At 40.4% G+C, this 26757-nt stretch overlaps 1 protein-coding gene across 1 annotated transcript in view; it reads left to right on the forward strand.

Annotated features, from left to right (window-relative positions):
* The window catches only part of LOC106084797 (uncharacterized), a 168438-nt gene that overhangs the window by 47354 nt on the left and 94327 nt on the right, over nucleotides 1–26757 (forward strand). Inside the window, exons 4-5 of the mRNA XM_059362023.1 lie at nucleotides 15205–18011; nucleotides 25965–26745. Coding sequence (XP_059218006.1) covers nucleotides 15205–18011; nucleotides 25965–26745 — 3588 coding nt within the window. The remainder of the gene's footprint in view (nucleotides 1–15204; nucleotides 18012–25964; nucleotides 26746–26757) is intronic.

The raw sequence follows: 26757 nt of genomic DNA on the forward strand, positions 1-26757 counted from the left end.
CAATCAGTATAATATGTCAATCCAAAGAAAGGTCTATGACAGCAGAGTTCGAATCTAATGTTGATATAAGGATTCAAGTTTCTGGGTCACGTCCTACCGTTCGGCAGGACATGTAGATCGGAACAATAAAGTACTGAAAAAAATTGTCTTTTGGGGTTAAACGTTTCGGGGACCCTCTCCTTCCAATTAAAACAACGCCAAAAAGTCATAAAGGATGACCGAGAATATATTGCCCTCAATTGAAAGAACGTATCAGAGAGCAATCCCCCTCCCTCGTTCTACCCAAAAAAAAAACAGGAACTAACAATAATATATGAAGGCCGATCAGGATAGAATAGGACTGAAATAAAAGGTATTTGGTAATAGGCGATCTACAATACCTCCAGAGCCAGCCAAACGGAATGTAAACCAATAATGACAAAATGGGGCCACCATAGCGCAGAGGTTAGCATGTCCGCCTATGACGGTGAACAACTGGGTTCGAATCCTGGCGAGACCATCAGAAAAATTTTCATCGTCGGTTTTCCCCTCCTAATGCTAGTAACAATTGTGAGGTACAAGTCATGTAAAACTTCTCTCCAAAGAGGTGTCGCACTGCAGCACGACGTTCGGACTCGGAAATAAAATGGAAGCCCCTTGCCATTGAGCTTAAACTTGAATCGGACTGCACTCATAAGATATGTGAGAAGTTTTCCCCTGTTCCTTAGTGGAATGTTCATGGGCACAATTTGCAAACTACTCCTTTAGTTATCCAATTACGAATTCAGAGTTCGAAAGATTATTTATTGGGTTGCCCAAAAAGTAATTGCGGATTTTTTATATAGTCGGCGTTGACAAATTTTTTCACAGCTTGTGACTCTGTAATTGCATTCTTTCTTCTGTCAGTTATCAGCTGTTACTTTTAGCTTGCTTTAGAAAAAAAGTGTAAAAAAGTATATTTGATTAAAGTTCATTCTAAGTTTCATTAAAGATGCATTTACTTTCTTTTAAAAAATCCGTAATTACTTTTTGGGCAACCCAAAAGTACCCATGCGTCTGCCATTGGTTGAGAAGGAATTTCTTTTTTTTTTGGCTTAATCCAGTGCTGCTTCTGGCCAAATCTTAGCGATCCTTTTTTAAGGCATAACACATCGACCAATTTTAAGGCCCTAGGTGGTCCGTGCAGTTGTTCACCTCGGATCTTCGAAAACTTGTTAGGGCTGTCAAATCGTTATTTATTGTGCGATTTCCAAAATTCTTTTTGTTTTGGCAAATAGTACTCAAAAACCCCTGAAAAATTTCGGCTTGAGGTCTACAATATCTATTTTGGTCTCTTCGATTTATTTTTTTTAATTTTGCGATTTATCAAGGCATTTGTGGTTCGTCTTTCAATTTAATGCATGATTTGGATTAGTGACAAAATTTACAACGACTTTCTCAAAACACAAAGCCCATTACCCCCTTCTCCTTTTTTGGTTTTAAGTTTTTTGACTTCATATGTCCCCTTAACACATGCAAAAAATTGCTTGGATCAAACAATATCTGTAGCTTCACAGCCAAAAATGCCGATTTTGAAATCATCTTTGTCCAAAATGGATATTTTGAGAATCTTTGTAAAAAAATCGGACAGAGTTTTTTTAGTTTTTTTTAAGAATGATCTGCTATTGAGATTTTTGAGCACTATCCAGCAAAAGAAGAATTATGGAAATCAGACCACAAATGAATATTTGACAGCCCGAACAAATCAAAATTCTGAGCTGACCAACTCTAGGGGCTTGCCAAGGGGCGTCCGGAATACCTTGGACCTTAAAATTTTGCATATGATCGATTTAGCATCTCAGCTCTAACCATTTAATATTTCTAAGAGATATCTCTATCCGTTCTTAAACGAAATATTTTTTTTTCGATTTTATCCCACTGTGCATCATCGGAATCTGCAGTTGATCTTGGCAATTCCGTAAGACTTTGGAGTAAGCCTATCCCCTAGCTATCTTTAGCGATATTAGTTTTCTTTTAGGATAGAATGTTCGTAAGGTAACTACAGTCGTTTGGATGACTAATTTAACATTGCCGAATCAGGATCAGGATATACCACAAATGTACCCTTTGTTTGTGGTATATCCTGGCTACATACTATGTCTCGAGGACAATCATGGATGTCTCTTATTGATGTGAGACTGAAAATCAGTCGCACTAAGACTCTTTCTAAACTTGAAAACGAAGCATCTGTTATTATTTCTCGTCATTGAGCGGTGTATATTTTTGCCAGAGAAGGTCAATAGCTTAGGCAAGGGCTTGCGAGGTCATCAGACTTACTTAGATGTTTTTGTCCATTGGGATACCACAGGAACAGGAGAAGGAAGATGCCTACTAGTTCCTACCACTGAACAATCCAGATCGCTTTAAAAAGCCCAACAATTTGCGAATGTTCAAATCCGCTTAATCTGACAAGTTCTTAAATAAATGAAAAGCTATAGTGGAACTCCTTCTGATTGCCAGTGCGGGATTCATACACAGCAGATGTTCAATAGTCTCTTCTTCCTCGACAGCCTCACAGCTACTGCAAAAGTCGTTGCTGGCAACCTTCAATCTGTCAGCATGTTTTCCAATCACACAGTGGCCTGTCATGACGGACACCATGTCTGAGACGTATGTTTTTGCTAGCGACGGCAAAGCGTTAGACCTCTTCAAGTCTCGATTTGGTCACATAATTTTGGAACAACAACCTCGCTTTTGTGACCATCTATCATTCGTTGCCCTTCCTAAAGATTTAGCTTACATGTCGTTAGAAGCATACCCACAAATTCTGGTTCCCCTGGTCACTCTTCAGCGAGGCGGTAGCATTGGTAAAGCCTTAGGGTTGTCTGACAATTGAGGTTCGGTTTCGTCGATCGTCTAGTTAGAGTGCAAAAGAACCGAAGGTGTCTCGGGTTGTTATGGTGTAGTGACCACGGAACCGCACTGGGTGGGGAAGGGAAAAAAAGAAATAGGCGGGAATAAAACGCCGTAATAAAGAAAGTACACTATGGCTGGGGAATACTCGGCGGGAGTTTCACGAAGTGTTTACGATGCAGTAACCACTAAAGGTAAATCGGCGACAATACGATGCAATAACCTCGAAAGAGAATATGCGGCGATCACTTTTGCAGCTTTTTCTCCCAGAGACGATAATAAATTGTTAATGACTATATTCCAGAGTAAAGGAACTGAACCATCTTTTTAGATCTACAGAGCCCAAGTCTACCGTACTTACTTACGGTAGTGTTGATGCCTAGAAACTTTAGCTTCTTCTTGACAGCGAGAAAACCCTCTATGCAGGCTACTAGGTCATGAAGGGATGTTTTAGTGGACTTGCCCTTACTATATGCATGCTCTTGTAGAGCTGGCAAACTATCAATAGTTTAATTTTTGCATTAATTAATAAAATTGGATTTTAGGGTAAGAGTAGAGAGAGAGAGAGAGTGACAGAGAACAAACCTGCGAGCAAAGCAGTAGACGAATGACACAAGCAGCGTGAACCGAACAAAGAAAATAAAAACACCACCACACTGAAGCTGTGCAGCAAAGTACATGTGATGGCTGGTTAAATGTTTTTTTTTTTGTCTTGCTTAAAGACATATTGTTGTTGTTGGCTTGCAAAGAGTGCCTTCACCAACAAATTTATACTTTGGGTCATTGAAATTCGAACTAAGTTGTTGCAGGAAAATTAACAAATTTCGTAGTAGTTTTTTCGACAAAAGTTGTTGGTTTTCAAAATCATCTTTATCTGTGTGTGTATTCATTAAGAGCGCCGAATAAAACCATGGATTTTTAGGGGCTAAATACTGATACATGGCGTCTAACCGCTTTAAATTTTAGAAAAAAAGGGTGTTAGTTCTGATATTGACCGTAACTGGAACAAGTGTTAAGGGATCTTTTCCAAATTTTGTAAATTCTAGGTAAGACATGCGGATTTTGTGGATTAAAAATGCATCTGTTTATTGCCTTCAATCGGAAAATAGGGCCATATGTCAGCTGCATACAAATATGTTCAGATCTGGTACATACTAAGATATTGAGGGGTGTATGCAACTAATGGTAATGGCGAAAATGGGTAGTAAAAGCGGGTTTCTGGGAACAAACCTTTAAAAAGGGTGATCGGTTTATCCAAACTCAGCACAATTGTTTATTGGAATCGGGACAAAATTATATACGACTCTTATGAACTCAAAATTACTTATTGGAAGATCCGTATAAATGGTGCTATGTCAAGATATAGGCCAGACGGACAGACAGACGGACGGACAGACAGACAGACGGACAGACAGACGGACAGACAGACGGATAGACAGACGGACAGACAGACAGACAGACAGACAGACAGACAGACAGACAGACAGACAGACAGACGGACAGACAGACGGACAGACAGATGGATAGACGGACAGACAGGCAGACAGACGGACAGACAGACGGACAGACAGACGGACAGACAGACAGACAGACAGACAGACGGACAGACGGACAGACGGACAGACGGACAGACGGACAGACAGACAGACGGACAGACAGACAGACAGACTGACTGACGGACAGACAGACGGACAGACAGACAGACGGACAGACAGACAGACAGACAGACAGACAGACAGACAGACAGACAGACAGACAGACAGACAGACAGACAGACAGACAGACAGACAGACAGACAGACAGACAGACAGACAGACAGACGGACAGACAGACGGACAGACAGACGGACAGACAGACGGACAGACAGACGGACAGACAGACGGACATATTGGGTTGCCCAAAAAGTAATTGCGGATTTTTTAAAAGAAAGTAAATGCATTTTTAATAAAACTTGGAATGAACTTTAATCAAATATTTTTTTTTACACTTTTTTTCTAAAGCAAGCTAAAATTAACAGCTGATAACTGACAGAAGAAAGAATGCAATTACAGAGTCACAAGCTGTGAAAAAATTTGTCAACGCCGACTATATGAAAAATCCGCAACTACTTTTTGGGCAACCCAATAGCTATCGAATGAGAAAGTTATTGTAAGTCGATCGGTATACTTATCAATCCGTTCACAAATGACAGATTTTGTTTCCACTAATTTTTTCCCACCCCACTGTGCGACGATGACAGAGTCGAATGAGTGAAAAATGTTCCTGTAACACGTTCACTCTACTTATGTTACATTTTATTGGCAGTCTGCAGTCAGTCTAGACCATTGTGATAACATAGGAGCAAGAGAAGTAAGTTGCTTTCTACTTTCTATCACTGAACATACCAGATCGGTTCAAAAAGCCTTATAACTTGAGAATGTTCACTTGCTCTAATTTAGATAAATTCTCAAAAAAATAAAAACCTACGATTTAAGTTATGTAAATCTTCCTTGGAAATTTTAAATTTAAATAGAACAATCCACATGTGCCGTTTCAATTCACTGACCTAATGCTGTATCCGTTTTTCTGCCTTTACGAATATTTCGTAATTTCTTCTATACGCTTTATATCAAACTCAGAAATAAACATTCAAATTCTACACAACATACACTCAAAGAAAAACAAGCATTGAATTGTATTGCTTGCAATTTCGGTGATAAACACAAACATTTTCGTCTTTTTCTTTTTTGTTTTGCTTTCTGATTTGTGTGTCGGCATTGTTTTGGTTTATTTTCACTCACACAACAACAGGCAAATGGAAAATATATGGAATAACAATATTGCAGCTATAAATCTAAGGAGGCATGGTTTTTCACATGGCCCATAGCTGTGAATAGAGAGGTGTAAATGTGTATGTGCCTACGTATTTGTGTTTGTGATTTGAATTTTGGTTTTTAGCTGTTTTTTGTAGTCCGGTGTAGTGAGTTGTAGTTAATATTTGTACAAACGTGTACATGAGTCTGTCTTGTCTCTTTGGCGTTTATGTGTATGCGTTGTTCATGCCATGACGCTGCTTCCATACATACAAACACATACATATATATGAATATGCATTCATACAATCCACTCAATGGGCGATCAGAAATCATAGAAACTCGCGTTTTATGCCATGCGAAGCTTGTCGGAGATTATTGTGTGAGGTTGGTACGCGTGTTCATGTACCAGAGTACATGGACTATTAGTACATGCGTACGTTTGTGTGTTTCTATGCCATAAAAAGAAAATGGAAAACACTACTGCAACAATTCTTAATAACGATAAAATCTTGTAGTCTTTACGCAAATAAAGAAAATATGTTGATGTTTTTTGCCATAAACACAGTGGGATGGAAGTGAAAGAAAATCTTGCGAACCTTTTTGAGTTTACGAAGGATATCTTTAATGGAGATATTCAGTTGATACTTTATATGGATTATTTTGGGCTTTCGAAGAAGAACATGTTCTATATCAGATAGTGAATCTCCCATATGGTATGAGAAACCTCTACATATGGGTTGGATTATTGGTGCACTGTTTGATTCAAGCCTCTTATAAGCCAATCTTGATTTATTGAGGCTACAAAAGACTTATTCTTCATCTAATATTATTTTTCTAGGTTAAATTAATTTATATAGGCCCACTGTGCCCTTATGGCCAAGCAACTAAAAGAGGTACCGCAACAAAATGAGCACTATATTCTGCAATATCTCTCTAATAAAAAAAAACAAACACATTTTTCTGACGCTGCATTGAGAAAGTGCCAAAAAATGTTCAAATAGGAAAGTCTAAAATGAATAAGTGCCACAACAATTAGTTGGATAGTTACGTAGGTCCGCCAAACATAAATACAAGGCAGCATAGAAAGAGAGAGAACCAACTGACAATTCAATCGATGCAGATGGCAGATCTAAAGCTATATGCATACAAACAGAATACATTTGGACATCTATAGATGTCTGTCTGTATATGCTTTGTTGTTTTTCTTCGTAGGCAAAATGTTTATTTTTCATTTCATTTTCACTCTCTTTGTTCGCCTTTTATTTGGGTTTGTTTAAGATTGCGCGATATTTGTTTTAATTTCTTTTTTTTTCGAATTTTTATTTTCGCTTCTGTGCCGAACATTTTTGTTTTGATTTTACAATTTTACCATAAATACCTTATTGAGACTATTGAGATGATGGGAAAAAAGCAGAAGCAAAACAATAAAGAATAACAAAAAGGAGATGACAGTAATGAAGAGAGGGAAGAAAATAAAAAAAATGTTGCCATCAAAAAATAAAAGAGGGAATGAGCTTAAGGTAGCCGCCAAAGGCTGAAGTGAATGTTGAAATTTTGTTTTTTTTTGTTTTGTTTCGCTGAACATATGCCTGAAGGTGACGATAGCGCACATCATGCACACTGGGACCAAAATGAAAATTTTTGACATAAAAATTAGAACATGGCCTTGAAACTTTAGGGAACTATTTGGATATGAATATGGATATAATAAAAACAAGTAAATGCGTGCTAAGTTCGACCGGGCCGAATCTTATAACCCTCCACCATAGATCGCATCAGCCAAATCGGATAACAATTGCGCCCTCTATAGTCTACAGAATTCAAGATCCAAAATCGGTTTTTATGATAACTACATCAGGCTGTGAACCGATTTGGGCCATACTTGACGCAGTTGTTGATGGTCAAAGCAAAACACTTCATGCACAATTTCAGCCAAATCGGATAATAATTGCGCCCTCTAGCGGTTTTATAAATCAAAATCTGAAATCAGTTTATATTGGAACTATGTCAGGTTATGAACCGATTTGAGCCATGCTGCACCCAGTTATTGATGGTCAAACCGAAACACTTCATGCTAAATTTTGGCATAATCGGATAATAATTCCGCCCTCTAGCGGCCCAAGAAGTCAAGATCTGAAATTGGTCTATATGAAAGCTATATCAGATTATGAACCGATTTTGAGCCATGCTTGACCCAGTTGTTGATGGTCAAACCAAAACACTTCATGCAATTTCAGCCAAATCGGAAAATAATTGCGCCCTCTAGCGGCTTTATAAATCAAAATCAAAAATCAGTTTATATTGGAGCTATGTCAGGTTATCAACCGATTTGAGACATGCTTGACCCAGTTGTTGATGGTCGAACCGAAACACTTCATGCTAAATTTTGGCATAATCGGATAATAATTCCGCCCTCTAGCGGCTCAAGAAGTCAAGATCTGAAATTGGTCTATATGGAAGCTATGTCAGATTATGAACCGATTTGAGCCATGCTGTACCCTGTTGTTGATGGTCAAACCAAAACACTTCATGCACAATTTCAGCCAAATCGGTTAATAATTGCGCCATCTAGCGGCTAATGAGTTCAAGATCCATTGGTACAAATGAAGGCTATATTAGGTTATAAATCGATTTGAGTCATACTTAATACAGTTGTTGATGGTCAAACCGAAACACTTCATGCTAAATTTTGGCATAATCGGATAATAATTCCGCCCTCTAGCGGCTCAAGAAGTCAAGAGCTGAAATTGGTCTATATGGAAGCTATGTCAGATTATGAACCGATTTGAGCCATGCTGCACCCAGTTGTTGATGGTCAAACCAAAACATTTCATGCACAATTTCAGCCAAATCGGATAATAATTGCGCCATCTAGCGGCTAATGAATTCAAGATCCATTGGTATAAATGAAGGCTATATCAGGTTGTGAATCGATTTGAGCCATACTTAGTGCAGTCGTTTATGGTCAAACCGAAACATTTTATGAAAAACTTCAATAGCATTTGGATATTAATTGCGCCCTCTAGAGGCACAATAAATCAGGATCCGAAGACGGTTTATATGGGAGCTTTATCAGGTTATTAACTGATGTGAGCCAAACTTGGCACAGTTGTTGATGGTCAACATCATGCTAAAAATTCGCCAAATCGGATAATAATTGCGCCCTCTATCGGCTCAAGAAGTCAAGATTCGAAATAAAAAAAAGTGTGCTAAGTTCGGCTGGGCCGAATCTTGGGAACCCACCACCATGGATTCTGCTAAATATGTATATAAACTAAATTTAGTTAAAGGGCTTAATTTTATTCTACATACCAAACTTCTATCAAACCAGCAAAATTAACGCTTCAAGGATCCGAACTGGGATAATCGAAAGACCGGTTTATATGGGAGCTATATCAGGTTATAGACCGATTTGGACTGTACTTGGCACAGTTGTTGGAAGTCATAAAAGAACACTACGAGCAAACTTTCAGCCCAAAATTGCGACTTTCAGGGGCTCAAGAAGTCAAATCGGGAGATAGGTTTATATAGACCGATTTGGACTGTACTTGGCACAGTTGTTGAAAGTCATAACCAAAATTTAGCCAAATCGGGCAGAAATTGAAGCTTCTAGCTGCTCAAGAAGTCAAATCGTGAGATCGGTTTATGTGGGAGCTATTTCAGGTTATAGATCTATTTGGACCATAGTTGACACAGTTGTTGGAATCCATAACGGAATACTTCATGCAAAATTTTAGCCAAATCAGACAAAAATTGCGGCTTACGGGGACTCAAGAAGTTAAATCTGGAGATCGGTTTATATGGGTGATATATCTAAATCTGAACCGTTATGGCCCATTTGCAATCCCCAACGATCTACATCGATATTAAGCATCTGTGCAAAATTTCAAGCGGCTAACTTTACGCGTCCGACTTCCGTGATTTCGACAGACGGACGGACATGTCTAGATCGATTCTGAACGGCGAGATGATCCAATTTTTGGATTTGTGGGCCGAATAAGTTTTGACTGAATAACTTTTGACATTGAATTGACAGTGAAGGCCAGAGGACTGCCGTCAATAAACGCGTTTAACCCGAAGCCTTACGGGTCGACGCAGTCCAAGTTAAGGTCGTGGGTTACGACCGCGCATGTAACACTGTGGAACAGCTAAACGGTCAGTAGGTCGACAGATTGTGAGAAGACAAGGCTATTGCGGAAAGGAAGTAAGCAGTGGGCCAGTATAATAACAGGATACATAGGACTACGAAATATAGCCAATAGTTATCTGTTCAGTGTGAACATAGGGCATAAACAAGCTCTCTCCATCGAGCTATATCGTTGGCCAAAGCCTTGGCTTGATTCCAAATTATATGGGTTGACTGCAACTCTTTTTTGGTACAACGGGTCCATGTGTTTTTCGGGCGTCTCCTACCTCGCTGTTCTTGCGGGTTCCAGCCTAGGATATTTCTCACTATATCATCGCACAGTCAGCGTAGGATATGACCCAACCAAGTACATTTTCTTTTCCGGATTTCTACATCGACAGAGGAAGTGTTTGATCTTATTTGCAATTCTTCATTGGCCAGCAAATTCGAAGTATTTGTCTTAGGTAGCGATTCATAAAAACTTGAACTTTTCGGGTGGTCGCTTGTGTCAAGCTCCAACCATATTATAAAATAGATTTCACACTATTCTTGAAGATCCTGATCCTTTTATATTATTATGTGAAATGTCACTGCAACTCCAAACACAATACCAGATATTTACCAACTAAGGGATTTTGAAGCAGCACGGAATTCCTGACATAAGTTTTCATTTTCAAGATTACTTTTTAGTATTTAGAGCGCACAACCAGCCGATTACTGTCTAAGGTATATGTCCTTAGTGGTTTGGGCGGATTAATATCCGCACCCTCTTTTCAACCTAACCTAACATTACCTATAACCTCCTCCGCCCAACCTTTGTTTTCCAAACTGAATAACTTTTAACAGAATTATTGGATGCTGACGCATGCTGCAGCAGAGGCATTTTAAATTTTGTCAGCAATCCAAATCATGCATCAAAATGCAAATCGAGTCACCAATGCTTTCATAAATCGCAAAATACGAAGCCAGTCTCGGCCAAATTTTCAAAAAATATAAATTAAAAGTCGAATATCTTCGAAACCAGCAGAGATATGTTCGACCTCAAGCATACTTTTTTGCAAGGATTTTTGAGCACTATGCAGTAAAAATGAAATTTTGAAAATTGGATTACAAATGAAGATTAAGCAGCCCAATCAAGTTTTTGAAATAAAGTGGTGACCAAATATTGGGCCTTGCCATAGGCGCCGGGACCACCTAGGGTGCTTAAATCATGCACATATTCCCGTTAGCTCCTAAGCTCTAACCGTTTCAAATTTCAAAGAGTTGTCTCTATCCGTTCTCAAATGGCATATTTTTTACTACTTTTTTTCGATTCCATCCCACTGTGCGTCGCCTTTTTCACGTGATTTCGGCTGTCTCTTTGTACATGTGTCTCATTTCCTCTTTGTACGTCTGGCTATCCGTCAATTTTAGTTTGGCTTCAGTCTTTAAAAATCAAGACATTGAACTAAGATTTTGCAAATATCCTAAGTTTGTCCATATGCAGGTTTATACATTGAGTGGGACCATATTTGGATATAGGTGTCGCATAGACCGATCACTTTATTTAGGGCATTAAGCCCACAAAAATCAAATTTTTTTGAAATTATAAAACGATTTCGGACTAAAAAGGGATACTTAAATTTTTTGATATCCTATGTTAGGGGATCCTTCCCTTACTTACCCTAGTTTTGAAGAGCTACAGATATAGGGGATGAATGCTGCGACAGAGGCAAAATTTTCCTTACACCCTTATGGGCATGAGAAGGATGTGGTCAAGCTCAGTGGGGGAACACCTCTCAACACCACTCAAATTTGTGCTCAAGTGTCAGAGGGACCATCCCACCCAAAATTACCTAAAGCGGGCGTATTGAGGCGATTGGGACCGTAAGGGATTCAAATAAAAAGTGGGGGAATACCCCTCAAAACCACTGAAATTTGGCTCAAGTGTCAGAGAGCCCGTCCCACCCAAAAATACCTAAAGCGGGCTTGTTGAGGCGTTTGGGACAGTAAGGGATTCAATAAAAATTGTTAAGGGGTCCAAATTTAGGGAGTGCTTTGGAACCGCATAAACCCCAAAAATCTCCCTGGCGAATAAGTAGACCGGTCGGGACTAAAGGGTGATTTTTTTGAGGTTAGGATTTTCATGCATTAGTATTTGACAGATCACGTGGGATTTCAGACATGGTGTCAAAGAGAAAGATGCTCAGTATGCTTTGACATTTCATCATGAATAGACTTACTAACGAGCAACGCTTGCAAATCATTGAATTTTATTACCAAAATCAGTGTTCGGTTCGAAATGTGTTCATTCACCGTAACGTTGCGTCCAACAGCATCTTTGAAAAAATACGGTCCAATGATTCCACCAGCGTACAAACCACACCAAACAGTGCATTTTTCGGGATGCATGGGCAGTTCTTGAACGGCTTCTGGTTGCTCTTCACTCCAAATGCGGCAATTTTGCTTATTCCAGAAATGAGCCTCATCGCTGAACAAAATTTGTCAAAAATTGAACACATTTCGAACCGAACACTGATTTTGGTAATAAAATTCAATGATTTGCAAGCGTTGCTCGTTAGTAAGTCTATTCATGATGAAATGTCAAAGCATACTGAGCATCTTTCTCTTTGACACCATGTCTGAAATCCCACGTGATCTGTCAAATACTAATGCATGAAAATCCTAACCTCAAAAAAATCACCCTTTATATATGAATGACATAAAAGGTCTTTGAGATCCAAACCCTCTAAAAACCCCAATAAAAATCCTTTTTGAATAGAGTGTGAAACTGCTTCTGAAAGTTGGGGTTAAGTGTTTAGGGGAAGACGCCCCAACATTGTTTGTTTGTCGGTTTGTTTGTTTGTTCCGTATAGACTCAAAAACGGCTGAACCGATTACCTTGAAATTTTCACAGATTATGTAGGTTTGTCTGGAAGGAAACATAGGCTATATAATTTTGTTATATCGGGAGGGGGGTGGACCCTCCCCCTTACCCCAAAAGTTCTACCCAAAAATTAAAGTGGATCGATCGGAACAATATGGGATTTAAATGAAAGGTATTCAGGAGTAGAGTACGAATTTCATAATAAAAGTTGGGTCCGAGTAACTGGGAGGCCGCCCCAGCCCCAAAAACCTCTAACAATAGGTTTATTTGACGATCATGATAATATGAAAGGTATTCGGGAGTAGAAATGAAAGGTATTCGGGAGTAGATTACGAATATGGTCAGGAAGGAGAAATATGCTTTATAATTTGTTGATATCGGAAGGGGCGGACCGTCCCCGTTTCCCCAAAAATACCACCCAAAATCACAAGTGTACCGATAAAGACAATATGGATATCAAATGAAAGGTATTGAAAGGTAGAACACGAATATGGTATAAAAAATTGGGTTTAAGTACCCAGGAAGTTGCCCTAACCCCCTAACCCCTAATATCAAAATGGGTCTTAAATGAAAGGTATTCGGGAGTAGATTACGAATATGGCATACAAAATCAGATCGAAGCATTAAATGGGCATATGACCCATCTTGACTATATGAGACTCGATTTGTTTGTTTGTTTTGTAGAATCAAAAATTATTGAAAAGTATCCGACAGTAGATTACAAATATGGCATACAAAATTAGGTCATGTAATGGGAGGTCGCCCCACCACCAAATACCACCAAAATGGGCATATCAGACGACCATGGCTATATGGGATTCAAAGGAAAGATATTTGGGAGTAGATTTAAAATATGACATTAAAATTTGCGTTCAGTTCAAGGTGGCGATTTTCCTCCTAGAAATACGTCGAATAGGTTAATTGACCCATTATGGCAAAATGGGATTCATATGAAAGGTATTTGAGAGTAGAAAACGAATTTGATATCCAATTTTGGGGGTAAATCACCCCTTAAACTGAATTTTATTTCCGACTATAGCAATATGGAGCTCAAATTGACGGTATTTGGGAGTAAAGAACGAATTCGATATCTATTTTCAGGGTAAAGTGCCGGTGGCCGCCCCAGCCCCAAAACAACCTCCAAACGGTTCATACCATTGAGGCTCAAAGTAAAGGGATTTGATACACGATTTTGATATCCATATTTGGGTCGAAATGTCTTCTCTAAAAAGCATTTCTCATTACCCTAATTTCAAAACTACCAGATCTCGGAGATTGGTAATGCGTTCTTTCGACCAATCACGACAATATAGAGCCCTGTGTTTGGGGAGCCGTCCCACCCCAAGATACCTCCCTAAAGCTATTTGGGTTGGGGAATGTATTGACCGTCAATCACAACTTTTTACCGATCATGCAATTATGGGTTTCATATGATATATTTCGGAAAGTAGAGCACGAATCTTATATTTATTTGAATGGCCAAGTGACCACAACCGAAATACCCCGTAAACGTGAAATATTTTCCAATACGGTAATATGGGACTCAAAAGAAATTCATTTGGAAGTAGAGTAAAAATTTACCCAGAAACTGAGTAATGGCAAACTTCTCACACATCAATAAATGCTTTCCGATTCAAGTTGAGTTTATCAATGATAAGAGACCTTTTTGTAGCCGAGTCTGAACGGCGTGCCGCAGTGCGTCACCTCTTTGTGGAGAATTTTTTACATGACCATGCATGGCATGGTATCTCGCAAATATCGCCAGCATTAAGAGGGGATAACCACCGGTTTAAATTTTGTCCGAATTTCGAAGCCAGGATTCGAACGCAGGCGTTCAGCGTCATAGGTGGACATAGGCTACATTAGCACGAATTCGATATCCCCATTCAGGGCGAAGTGTCCCCACCCTAAGAAGAAGGCGCAGCAGAGCGGGCCCTGTCCAGCTAGTATTCCCATATAGCTAAGCATTTAAGGCGACTTATCACAACAGCCCCTACTTCTCTTCACCGTTTCGCATTTTCATTATGCATTTGCCTTTCCTCTCCATGACTACAATTAAAAATGTCTTCATGTCCATTATCGTTAAATAGAGCCACTATTCCCTCCCTTTGTACGTTCCAAAAGAGACAAATAGCAAAACCTATGCTGAAGGTGATCATGAGTGGAAATAGGAGGCAGAGCATTACTGCAAGCAAACACATATAAAATTGGGAAATTTATTGATGAAATCAACAAACACAGTTGTTGCGCTTTTCTGTCAGAAACATTCTTTGCTTGTTTCTATTTTTCAAAATAAAATGAAGGAAAAAAGAAATGTTTTTTCCTAGCCTCATGCTTGAGTTTTTGGTTCATCATCATCACGAACATCACGATCATCCTGATGAGCATGAGAAACAGCACCGAGTTGGCTGATGATCAGCATCAGCATCAGCATCAGCATCACCATTAGCAGATTTATATTTTCATTTAACTCGACATGTTTTTCTTTTGATTTCTTTGTATGCCGTTTTCTTGAATGCTTGTTCTTGTTTGTCTGCTATTTTCAGAACACCATGGAAAAACGACGTAATACATTGGATCGTTTTCAGCGTTTGGGTTTTGGCCGCAAATCATCGCCCAATACCAGCGTGTCCAACAACAAAAATTCATCACCAGCTTCGGCGGCCTCAGGCGATTCGTGTGGCAACTCGAAACAACGCAAATCGTCCGAGAAGACCGAACGATTGCGTGAACTAACTGAACTGTTGAGAGTGGGTGGTGGTGGTGGAGGTGGTGGAGGTGGGGGAAATGCTTCACCCACCCCGCCACCGGTGCCGCCGCCACGCAAACAACGTTCAATCACACCATCATCGACATCGGCCAGCTTCGATAAGGCGGATGCCAGCGAAACATCATCACCTTCCACGTCATTATTGCTGGCAGAGAACTTGGCCACCAAAAACAACAACAACAACAACAACAGCAACAATGTCAACAGCCATCGCTGCCTCAGTGACACTGGCGGCAACAATAGCCACGAACCGATTCTGTCATTTATGTCGACGCATTCCGATGATATATTGCTAATGGATCAGGATGAGCCAAGCAACACCTCAAAATCTCTGCGCCATCTACAAAAGCAGATCTCCATGGAGTCCGGCGTGGTGCTGGAGGAGAAGGGCATACAGCAATTGAACGCCACAGGCACAACCACAGCCAACAACGACAGTAGTCAACCCGCCAGCAATGCCATCGATTCATCGAAGAAGCACTCAAAATTATTGCTGTCGTCGTCTGTGTCGGCCTCCACAACGCCAATCTCCTCTCCCACCGCCCTGAAAGCAAATGCAGCGGCCGCCTCACTCTCCGATTTGGAAGTGCTGCTTATGAAACATGGTGGTGAACGAGAAACCAAATCACCAACACCACAGCCTACACCGCCGCCTCCACCACCACCACCACCTCCACCTCCTCCTCCCGTTGCCCCATCGCTGGCACCCTTACAGCCATTAATGGCCCCAGAGAACGATGAAAGTGCCAAGGCGGCAAATAGTACTCAGACTGCAACGGTCGCAGGCAAATCGAACAAAAAGTGCACGGATCGCGGTGCGACTAGTCCCAAGGGAATTCCATTTCGTTCGGCTTCGTTTTCGCAAATCGACTATTCGGCGGGTAAATACAAACGCTCGGCACTTAGTGCCCTTCGCGAACGTTTGCGACGCGACAAATCGGTAGATGGTTCCACCAGTTCCATATTCAATAGTGTCGTCGATAGTCTAACGTGGCCTCGCAAAAAAATCGTCGAGGAGGAAAGTGAAGAGTCCGTGGCGGAGAGTGTGTCGCCAGAGGCGGAGCCAGTTAAAAAGGAGCCCGACTGGATTTACATACCGCTCAAACAGAAATCCGAACTCAGTATTAATTTGTGCTACGGTCAAGCCAAGAGTCTCGAGGATGTCATGGAATCACCCGAGCTAATACCCGAGGAAGAGGTATTCATGGCCGATACCATACAAGAGTTGCCACCGCCCAGCGAAAGGGGAGATGCCTGTGCAGTGGTCTCCACCATGCAGGCGGCACATGCCAAAATGGAATCTCTTACCGATACCATACACTCCTCGGACAATGACTATGTCATCGATGAGTCCCAGGTGCCGGTGACCGTGGAGGCCCAAGATTTGATGGAAGCCAAATCGCATAGCCAGGCAGAAGCTGTCATGAATGAGAATACTAATTCCGCTGCTACCGCACCCAGCAGCCCAGATGCCTTTGCTCCCAATTTGGCCACCCTAATGGAGGAGCAAATACCCTTAGAATCTCCTCCTGATAATTTTCTGCAGACCGCTACCACTTGCCTCATACCAGTGCCTGTCTATGAGTGTGCCGCCCAGGAATGGGGCTTGGAAAATCCTCCCCAGGAATGGGAGGAGGTGGCTCCTGAAGAATTCATAGTTATACCAGAGACCATAGAGCCCCTGGTGACCTTGGATCAATGCAGCATTGAGAAGCCCGAAACCAAAACAGATGGCGAAGCTGTACCCACCATATCGGTACGACGTTCCTCCGAAGAAATGACAGATGAGAAATCATTGCTGAGAAAGAAGGATAGCGATGCTCCCGCTAAATCTAAATCCGAAAGTGAGGTTATACCCCCAGTGGATCAAAGCGAGGTTAAGAAACGCTATAGCCATGACGACATGGACATTGTGCCCGAAAATCGTTCCTCTTTGGATAACATACCCACACGTCATAGCGCCGATGATCGTCGCAAAGCCGACATGTCCACCAGACGCAAAGGAATTTACATAGAAAATTGGCAAGAGCCCTCCGATGCAACGGATGGCACTGCCCACAAATCTCTGGCCTTGGATATTTCCATAGCCAATTTGAATGCCATAAAGCCTGACTCGCCTGAGGACGACATCATGTACATCAATAGTCCCCTAACGGAGGATAACAAAACTCCAGGGTCTTTGTACTCTTTCGATTTGGCAACCCCTGAATCAGAATATCGCCATTCGCCCGTCTGGTCCAAGAATCCCATAATGTCCAGTTTTAGTTGTCAGAGCTCCGAGGAGAAGGACGACATACCCCTGGCTTCACCGCCTGTCTCGCTAAGCACATCACAAATGAATTTGCCTAGGCAAAATAAAAGTTTTCCATTTTTACGCACCGATTCGGTATCGGATAATGAAAGTGATCGCACCCCGCCACCTTCCAGAGATCGCAATAGTCCGGTTTCCAGTGAACATGATTTTAAAAGGTTTTCGAAACGTCCCTTGCGTGGACCCTATGGACAAATGTTGGAGGCAGAGATGAAGAAACCCCAGAAAAAGCATTTCGAGGAGATCCTAGAGGAGCTGCGAGAAGAGAATAGGTAAGCACTAAGAGGGGAAACACTTTATTAATGTTTTTTTTTTTATAGGCAATACCTTAGGTAGGAGATATTCTGACTTGACCATGCCATTTGTAACTTGATCACCGTAAAATTGTAATAAGATCTAGCTGTGTCTGTCCGTCCGTCTGCCTGTTGTAACCATGCTTAAGTCTTAAATCAGGTAAAAAGTGTTAAGTTCGGCTGGGCCGAATCCTGGTAACCCACCACCATAGTTTCTCCTAAAGATTTACTCAAAATGATCTTAGGTAGAGGTCATAGTTGCACTTTAAGTACCAAATTGGTGTCAAACGAGGGGAAAAGTAAAGCCTATAGGAGCCGTAGAATGATAAGCGGGAGACTATGGAAGGAAGTCACAACAAAACACTACTTGAAAAGTTTCAGCCAAATCGTAGAGTAATTGCGATTTCTAAGGGCTCAAACGTCAACTCGGAAGATGGCTTCATATGGGAGCTATATAAGGTTGTACATCGATTGGGACCGTAAATGGCACAGTTGTTAGAAGTCGTATCAGAACACTACGTAAGAGTTCAAATTCGGAGATCTCTTGATATGGGACCTATATAAGACTATACCCGATTTGGATCCTACTTTTTGAAGTCGTACGTACAAAATTTTAACCCAATCGGATAACATAACAGGGATAACGGCTTCTAGGGGCTCAATATGTCAAATCGGAAAATCGGTAGGAGGTATACCAGGTTATGGATATATACCACTGTTGTTGGATGAAGCTATAAAAAATCACTCCGTGCAAAATTTCATGGAGGCACCTGGCCATGCCCGTCACGAAAGAGTTCGAACGCTCTAAGATATTGATGGAGACCATTGTGAATTGTAACTGGATCATATCGGTTCAGATTTGGATATAGCTCCCATATAAACCGATCTGCTGATTTGATTTTTGAACCCTTGGAAACCGCAATTTTCTTCCGATTTAGCTGAAATTCTGATTTCGATGATTTTACTCAACTTAGTTCCCTCATAGACCGATCTCTTTACAAGAACTCTTGAGATCGTATAGTCCGATTTGAGAAAAATTAGTATCATGGGTTGTTTATCGACATTTGTGTAATTGTTATATCATGTTTGAACTCTACTCCTAAATAACTTTCATTTGGTACCCATATTGTCCAAATCGGGACACATGTCCGTTTGGGTGGGTTTTTGGGGAGGGGCATTCCCCTCAGATTATTTGACCCCAAATTTGTATACCAATTTTGTGTTTTTGGGTTGCCATAGGCGTGCGCACCATATTTCACTTAAATCGGTACAACCATTTCCGAGATCTGACGTTTTTGAACATTAAAGGGAGGGTCGACTCCCCTTTCGGTCATACAAAAATGGGGTACCCTACATCCAACTCTACCATCTGTGAAAATTTCAAGAAAATCGGTTCAGCCGTTTTTATACCCCCCACCATAGGATGTGGGTATACTTATCTAGTCATTCCGTTTGTAACACCTCGAAATACTGATCTAAACAACATAAAGTAAATATATTTTTGATCGTCTCGACATTCTGAACCGATCTAGCCATGTCCGTCCGTCCGTCTGTCGAAATCGTGATTGCAGTCGAACGCGTAAAGCTAGCCCCTTTAAATTTTGCACAGATCTTACATATACAAATCAATTTGTATTTGTTTGTAGGTTTGTTTTTGTTTGTTTGTTTGTATGTTTGTGTGCTCCTTATAGAGTCAGAAACGGCTGAATCGATTTTCTTGAAAATTTTTTTGATATCTGAAGGGGAGCCGGACCCTCCCCCTTACCCTAATTTTCAGAAACTCCAGATCTGGGAGATGGGTGGTGCGATTTAGCGAAATTTTTTGTGCTCTCATATAGTAGCCTAAAAATAAAAATTTGCTATCCAAATTTCGGATGGGGTACCTAGGGAGGATGCCCCACCCTAAAACCTACCAAACATATATTTAGACCAATCACGACAATATGGGACTCAAATGAAAGGTATTTAGGATAAGAAAACGTATCTGATATCCAATTGTTGGACCATATGCTAGGGGGACCACGCTAAGCCCCAAAACACCCCTAAATCGGACATATTTACCGACCATGGCAATATGGGACTCAAATAAAAGGTATTTGCGAGTAGAATACGAATCTGATATCCAAATGTGGGACCACGTTTCTGGGGGTCCACCCCTTCCCCATATTCCCACTGACCATGGGAATATGGGGCTTAAATAAAAGGTTTTTGAATGTAGAATACGTATCTAATATCCAAATATGGGACCAAGTGTTTGGGGGGCCGCCTGTCACCAAAAACATCCCCCAAAGTGGACAAATTTACGACCATAGCGATATGGGCCTCAAATGAAAGGTCTTTGGGAGTAAAGCACGAATTTGATATCAATTTTCGGGTAAAGTGTCTATGGGGCCACCCCACCCTTCACAACAACTCCCAAATAGTAAATATTTTCTTACTATTGCAATATGAGGCTCAAATAAGAAGGTTTTTAAAGTCGACCACGAATCCGATATACATTTTCAAGGCCAACTCACTTAGTGGCCGCCCATTCCCCGAAACACCCACCAAGCCGTTCATGTTTGCCGACTATGGAAATATGGGGGTCAAATTAAAGGTAAGTGGGAGTAGACCACGTATCTGATATCAACATTAGGGGCCAACTGTCTAGCGGACGTCCCACCATCATACCAACCCCCCAATAGGACGTATTTGCTCACCAAGACAATTTGGGTCTCAAAGAGAGTGGAACTAAATATTCATAGTTTTTAGGGACAATACCCCAAACCGGACATATTTGCTGACTTTTGCAATAAGGAGTTTAAATTAGATTAGAAAACGAATTTGATATCCAATTTTGAGGGCAATGACAATATGGGGTTCAAATAAATGATATATAGTTATATGAGAATGGAGCACGTTGCTGATATACTTTCCGGACTTAGTGTTTGGGGGACCACCCCAATTCCCAAAACACCCCTAAATCGGACATATTTAGCGACCATGTCAATGTGGAGCTTAAATGAAATATATTGGGGGGTAGAGTAAGAATTTATACCTATTTTCGGGACGAATTTTCTGGGGTCTACCCCTTTCCCAAAATACCCCCAAAGGGTAAACATTTTTCGACCATGCCAATAAGTGGCTCAAATGAAAGGTATTTGAGATTAGAAAACGAAGGCTCTTTAATCTGGTATAGCTCCCATATAAACCAATCTACATATTTGACTTCAAGAGTCCTTAGAAGCCGCATTTTGCTGTAATTTTGCATGCGGTGTTCTGTTATGACTTCCAAAAACTGTTCCAAGTACGATCAAAATCGGTCTATAATCTGATACAGCTCCCATATAATCCGGTCTCTTAATTATGCTTGTTCGGTTCCTAGAAGCTTTCAATTTTGCTGGTTTGACAGTAGTGTGGTATTTAGAATAAAATTATGGCCCTCAACTTAATTAAGTTTGAATAAATTTTAAGCAGAGTCCATGCTGGTGTGTTCCCTCATAATAGTATTTTTATTTTATAGATATCCGAAGTTGAGGGTATCCAAAGTTCGGCCCGGCCCACTAGCTTTTTAATTGTTTATTGTATATCGTTCCCGATAGGATGCGGTCTATAAATTTTGTCATTTATAAGACCTGAAAACATTTATCGTAGAACCATCCTTAAATTCTATGTTGACAACGGAAAGTTTGTAGTTTAATACGCTCCATGCCAATAAGAACATACACCTTAGCCAGAAATCGAATTTTTTTGCACTAAATCCGAAAAACAACCTCAAAAAAAAAAAAAAGAAAAAACAAGTAAAAATGTCTAAGTTCCTCCACCATTGATCGCATTTGTCGAGTTCTTTCCCGGTATCTCTTTTTAGACAAACAAAGGGTAAAAGAAAAAAATTGGTATGCTAATTGAATTGAGTGTTGGAGACCACAGTAGTAGTAGTACCCCTGGAGAACGTATTTCTGAACACAAAAACCGCCCTCGACTGTCGCTGATCTCTCAACGACATGGATGAACAGTTTAAAATTCACCTGTTCTGGGTGCCGGGCCACAGAGATATCCCAGGGAATTGTAAAGCGGACGAGCTTGCGAGACTAGGAACTACCCAGTCTCTCTGTGGGTTTGCATCTATCGACATGTGAGCTAAGTTTTTAGGCCCGAAGGACAACGAATGATAGATGGTCTCAAAGAGGGGGTTGTGAGCATTCCAAAATGTGGTCTTATCTAAACTTGAAGAGGTCTACTGCTGCTTTGCTGTCATTGGCTAGAACAGACGTCTTAGTCATTGTGCCCGTCATGACAGGTTACTGTATAATCGGAAAACATACCGACAGATTGAAGGTTGCCTGTACCGACTTTTGCAGAAGCTGTGAGTACATCGAAGAAGAAGAGAGACACCATCTGTGTGTGTGTCCCGCACTAGCAGTCAGAAGTAGTTCCACTTTGGGTTCTCATTTCTTTGAGAACCTGTCCGATTTAGCGGATGTAAACATTCGCAAGTTATTTGGCTTTTTAAAGCGATCTGGTAGGAGTTAGAAGGCATGTTCCTTCTTCTGTTCCTGTGGTATCACAATGGACGAAAACGTCTAAGTGAGTCAGATGGGAGTAAGACTGCCGCTTAAACCTAACCTTACCTAACCTAATCTGGTCATCTGTAAACTGATTTGGTACGAAGCATTCGCTTATAAATCACGGTATCGCTTTTAAGTTTCATAAAAATCGGTTCAGATTTGGATATATCTCCCATATATATGTATGAACCAATTAAAACTTTTATAGCCATTGTCAGCCTTTTTATATCCTACACCACACAGGGCATTATAGCTAAGTGTATTTGTTTGTAACACCCAGAAGGAAGAGAGATAGACCCATTGATAAATATACCGATCGACTCAGGATCACTTTCTGATTCGATTTAGCTATGTCCGTCTGTCTGTCTATCCGTCTGTCAATTTGAGTCTGTCTGTTATTTTGTGTCCAAAGTACAGGTCGCAGTTTTCGTCCGATTGTCTTGAAATTAGATTCAGGAATGTTTTTCGTCCTAAAGATAAAGCCTATTGAAATTGGAAAAAATCGGTTCAGATTTGAATATAGCTCCCAAATTCGTCCGATTTTTGAGAAATATTGCAATAAAGTGCTCATTTGTCAACCAATTCTCTCAAAATTTGACAACAAGGATTTTCTCCTAACTCTCAACATTTCTGGTGAATTCCATAGAAATCGGTTCAGATTTGGATATAGCTGCCATATATGTATATGGCCCGATTTTCACTTCTAGAGTCACTGCAAGCTCATTTATTAACCAATCTTTCCAAAATTTTTTACAACGATTTTCTCGACAACTAGAACAATATCTGAAAAGTTTGCTCAAAATCGGTTCAGATTTAGATATAGCTCCCATATATATGTTCCTCCGATTTGCAGTAATATAGCAATAAAATGGTCATTTGTTAACCGATTCTCTCGAAATTTGGCAGGAAGATTTTTCTCCCGACTCTCGACATTGCTTGTGAATTTTATAGAAATCGGTTCAGATTTAGTTATAGCTGCCATATGTGTATATCGCCCGATTTTCACTTATAGAGCCACTGATCGCTCATTTATGGACCAATTTTGCCAAAATTTTGTACAAAGCTCTCCTCAACAACTACCACAATATATGAGAAGTTTGCTCAAAATCGGTTCAGATTTAGATGTAGCTCCCATATATATGTTCCCCCGATTTGCAGTAATAATGCAATAAAAGTGTCATTTGTTAAACGATTCTCTCGAAATTTGGCAGGAAGGATTTTCTCCTAACTCTCGACATTACTGGTGAATTTCATAAAAATCGGTTCAGATTTAGATATAGCTGTCATATATGTATATGGCCCGATTTTCACTTCTAGAGTCACTGCAAGCTCATTTATTAACCAATCTTTCCAAAATTTTTTACAACGATTTTCTCGACAACTAGAACAATATCTGAAAAGTTTTCTCGAAATCGGTTCCGATTTAGGTAAAGCTCCCATATATATGTTCGTCCGATTTTGAGAAATATTGCAATAAAGAGCTCATTTGTCAACCAATTCTCTCAAAATTTGTTGGGAAAAACTATCTTCTCGCTCTCAACATTTCTCAACGCTTTCATCGACGACTACCATAATATCTGAGAAGTTTATTCGAAATCGGTTCAGATTTAGGTATAGCTCCCATATATATGATCGTCAGATTTTGAGAAATATTGCAATAAATTGGTCATTTGTTAACCGATTCTCTCGAAATTTGGCAAGAAGGATTTTCTAATGACTCTCGACATTGCTGGTGAATTTCATAGAAATCGGTTCAGATTTAGATATAGCTGTCACATATGTATATCGACCGATTTTCACTTCTAGAGTCACAGCAAGCGCATTTATTGGCTAATCTTTCCAAAATTTTGTATAAAGCTCTTCTCAACAACTACCACAATATATGAGAAGTTTGCTCGAAATTGGTTCAGATTTAGATATAGCTCCCATATATATGTTCCTCCGATTTGCAGTAATATTGCAATAAAATGGTCATTTATTAACCGATTCTCTCGAAATTTGGCAGGAAGGATTTTCTCCCGACTCTCGACATTGCTTGTGAATTTTATGGAAATCGATTCAGATTTAGATATAGCTGTCGTATATGTATATCGCCCGATTTTCACTTCTAGAGTCACAGCAAGCGCATTTATTGGCCAATCGTGCTAAAATGTTGTATAACGCTCTCCTCAAAAACTACCACAATCTCTGAGAGGTTTGAAGATATCGGTTCAGAATTAGATATAGCTGCCATATATAGGTTTGCCAAATTTTGGGTAATTTGCAAAAATTTGACATTTGTCAACCGTAGTTGCAGATTGTTTAATAATCTATCTGAAAACATCCGCCGAGGTCCATCACAATTGGTTCAGAATTAGATATAGCTCCTACTTTGCACTCAAAGGGTAAGTGTAGGGTATTATACAGTCGGCAACGCCCGAATTTTGCCTCTCCTTAGTGGTTTTCCACTGATTTTCTCAACATGTTGCGTAATCTCTACTCTTATGACTGTTATTGTGTTTGTGACGATTTTGGTAGAAATCGGTTCAAATTCCCATATATATGTACTTCCGATTTTGAGTAATATTGCCATAAGTGGTTATTTTTTTAACCGATCCTTAAGGAATAGGGCTCATATCACTCTCCTATGACTGCAGAAATGTCTAGTAAAACTTCTCAAAATCAGTTGAGACAAAGATATATCTCCCATATATATAGGCATCGCACGATATTCACTTAAAAACCCCAAATTGTAACAATTCTGCAGGGATTTCCCCCAAACGGTTGCATTTTCTTAGTTGTTTCATTTAAAAGATTGATTGATTTAAAAGTTTTTTTTTTGTTTTGTATTATTTTATTTTTTTTATTTATTTATAATCCCTTAAATCCCTTGACGTCATGATATGACATGCATTTCCAAAAAAAGCCCCATTCATAGACTTTGGTGGTTTTTAGAGATTTAAGGCTAAACCTCTCATAAATACCATATCATGTCATAAATTAAAAGAATTCCGAAAATAGCCTCCACATTACACCAGCCTTTGAAGATGTTCCCATATAAATATTATTCTGAGGAAAGACATTTATATCGCTCGCCCCTTGTGTCTATCCATTCATTATTCAATCACGCACGTAGTACCTTGATCCATAAAACGACATTATGGAGTAGATGGTGTCTGTGAAATATTCGATGTACTTTTCCAGCCTCACTAAATCAAGGCATAGAGCGAAAAGAGGCGAAACAAAGAGAGAAGATAAATAAAAATGAAAAAAAAAAAAAAAAATAAACTAGCGACATATCTCTTAACACTTTACTCGCTCGCGCCTTATGATTGTTGTTGTTATGGTTTTGTGTTGGAATTTTCATAATTTTTCGTTCGTTGTTTGTTTTGTTTTTCTTTTGCAGTTCCTTACAACCAAGGCGCCAGCGTTCTTCGACTGATGACGCAGGTGGCCGCAGCAGTCACAATGTGCTGCCCTACTATTCCAATTCGATGCGTGTGCGTAAAACGACAAGCAACAATAATAACAGCAACAACAACAACAATGGCACCAGTTTGCCAGTGCCACAGCATACGCGTGCCGCCTCAACACCTTCACAAATCGAGAACATCAGTGGCAGCAGCAATAGCAGTTTTAGCGGTGGCAGTGTCAGCACTGGAAGTGGCATTAAAACCAATGCCACCGACAATGATCTGTGCCACATAAAACCGTTGGAAAAGAAATATCAATCGACCCTGGATACCAGCTCAATAGGACGTGGCGTAGGATCGGATGATCTTGCCGCCCTTAAAGCCAGCGCCATGGGCTCCAAAGGTGTGAGTAATCCCTCAACTCCAGCGGCTACAAATAAATCGAAAACCTCGTTGCTGCAACGCGAACAGAAAAGATCTGCCTCGGAAAGTCCCACCAAAACCAGTCACAGCAAACGCAGTCAGTCAATGAGTAGTACGGACAAACCTACGACCCACTTGCAACATGTCCACCAACAAAAACGCAGCCTAGATGTGACAAGCAGTGGGGCAGCGTCCAAGCAACACAAGAGCGGTGCCACTCAGCCACCAGGCTCAGCTCCAGCAACGGGCAACGCCACCACAAATATTTTGCCCACGCAGGAGTTGTTGGCTCAATTGCTGAAGGGTTCCAGTGAGAAACTACTTTCGGAACAACGTCAACAAATGTTTGCGGTAAGTTGTATT

This window comes from Stomoxys calcitrans, chromosome 2, assembly GCF_963082655.1.
Source record: "Stomoxys calcitrans chromosome 2, idStoCalc2.1, whole genome shotgun sequence".
NCBI lineage: Eukaryota > Metazoa > Arthropoda > Insecta > Diptera > Muscidae > Stomoxys > Stomoxys calcitrans.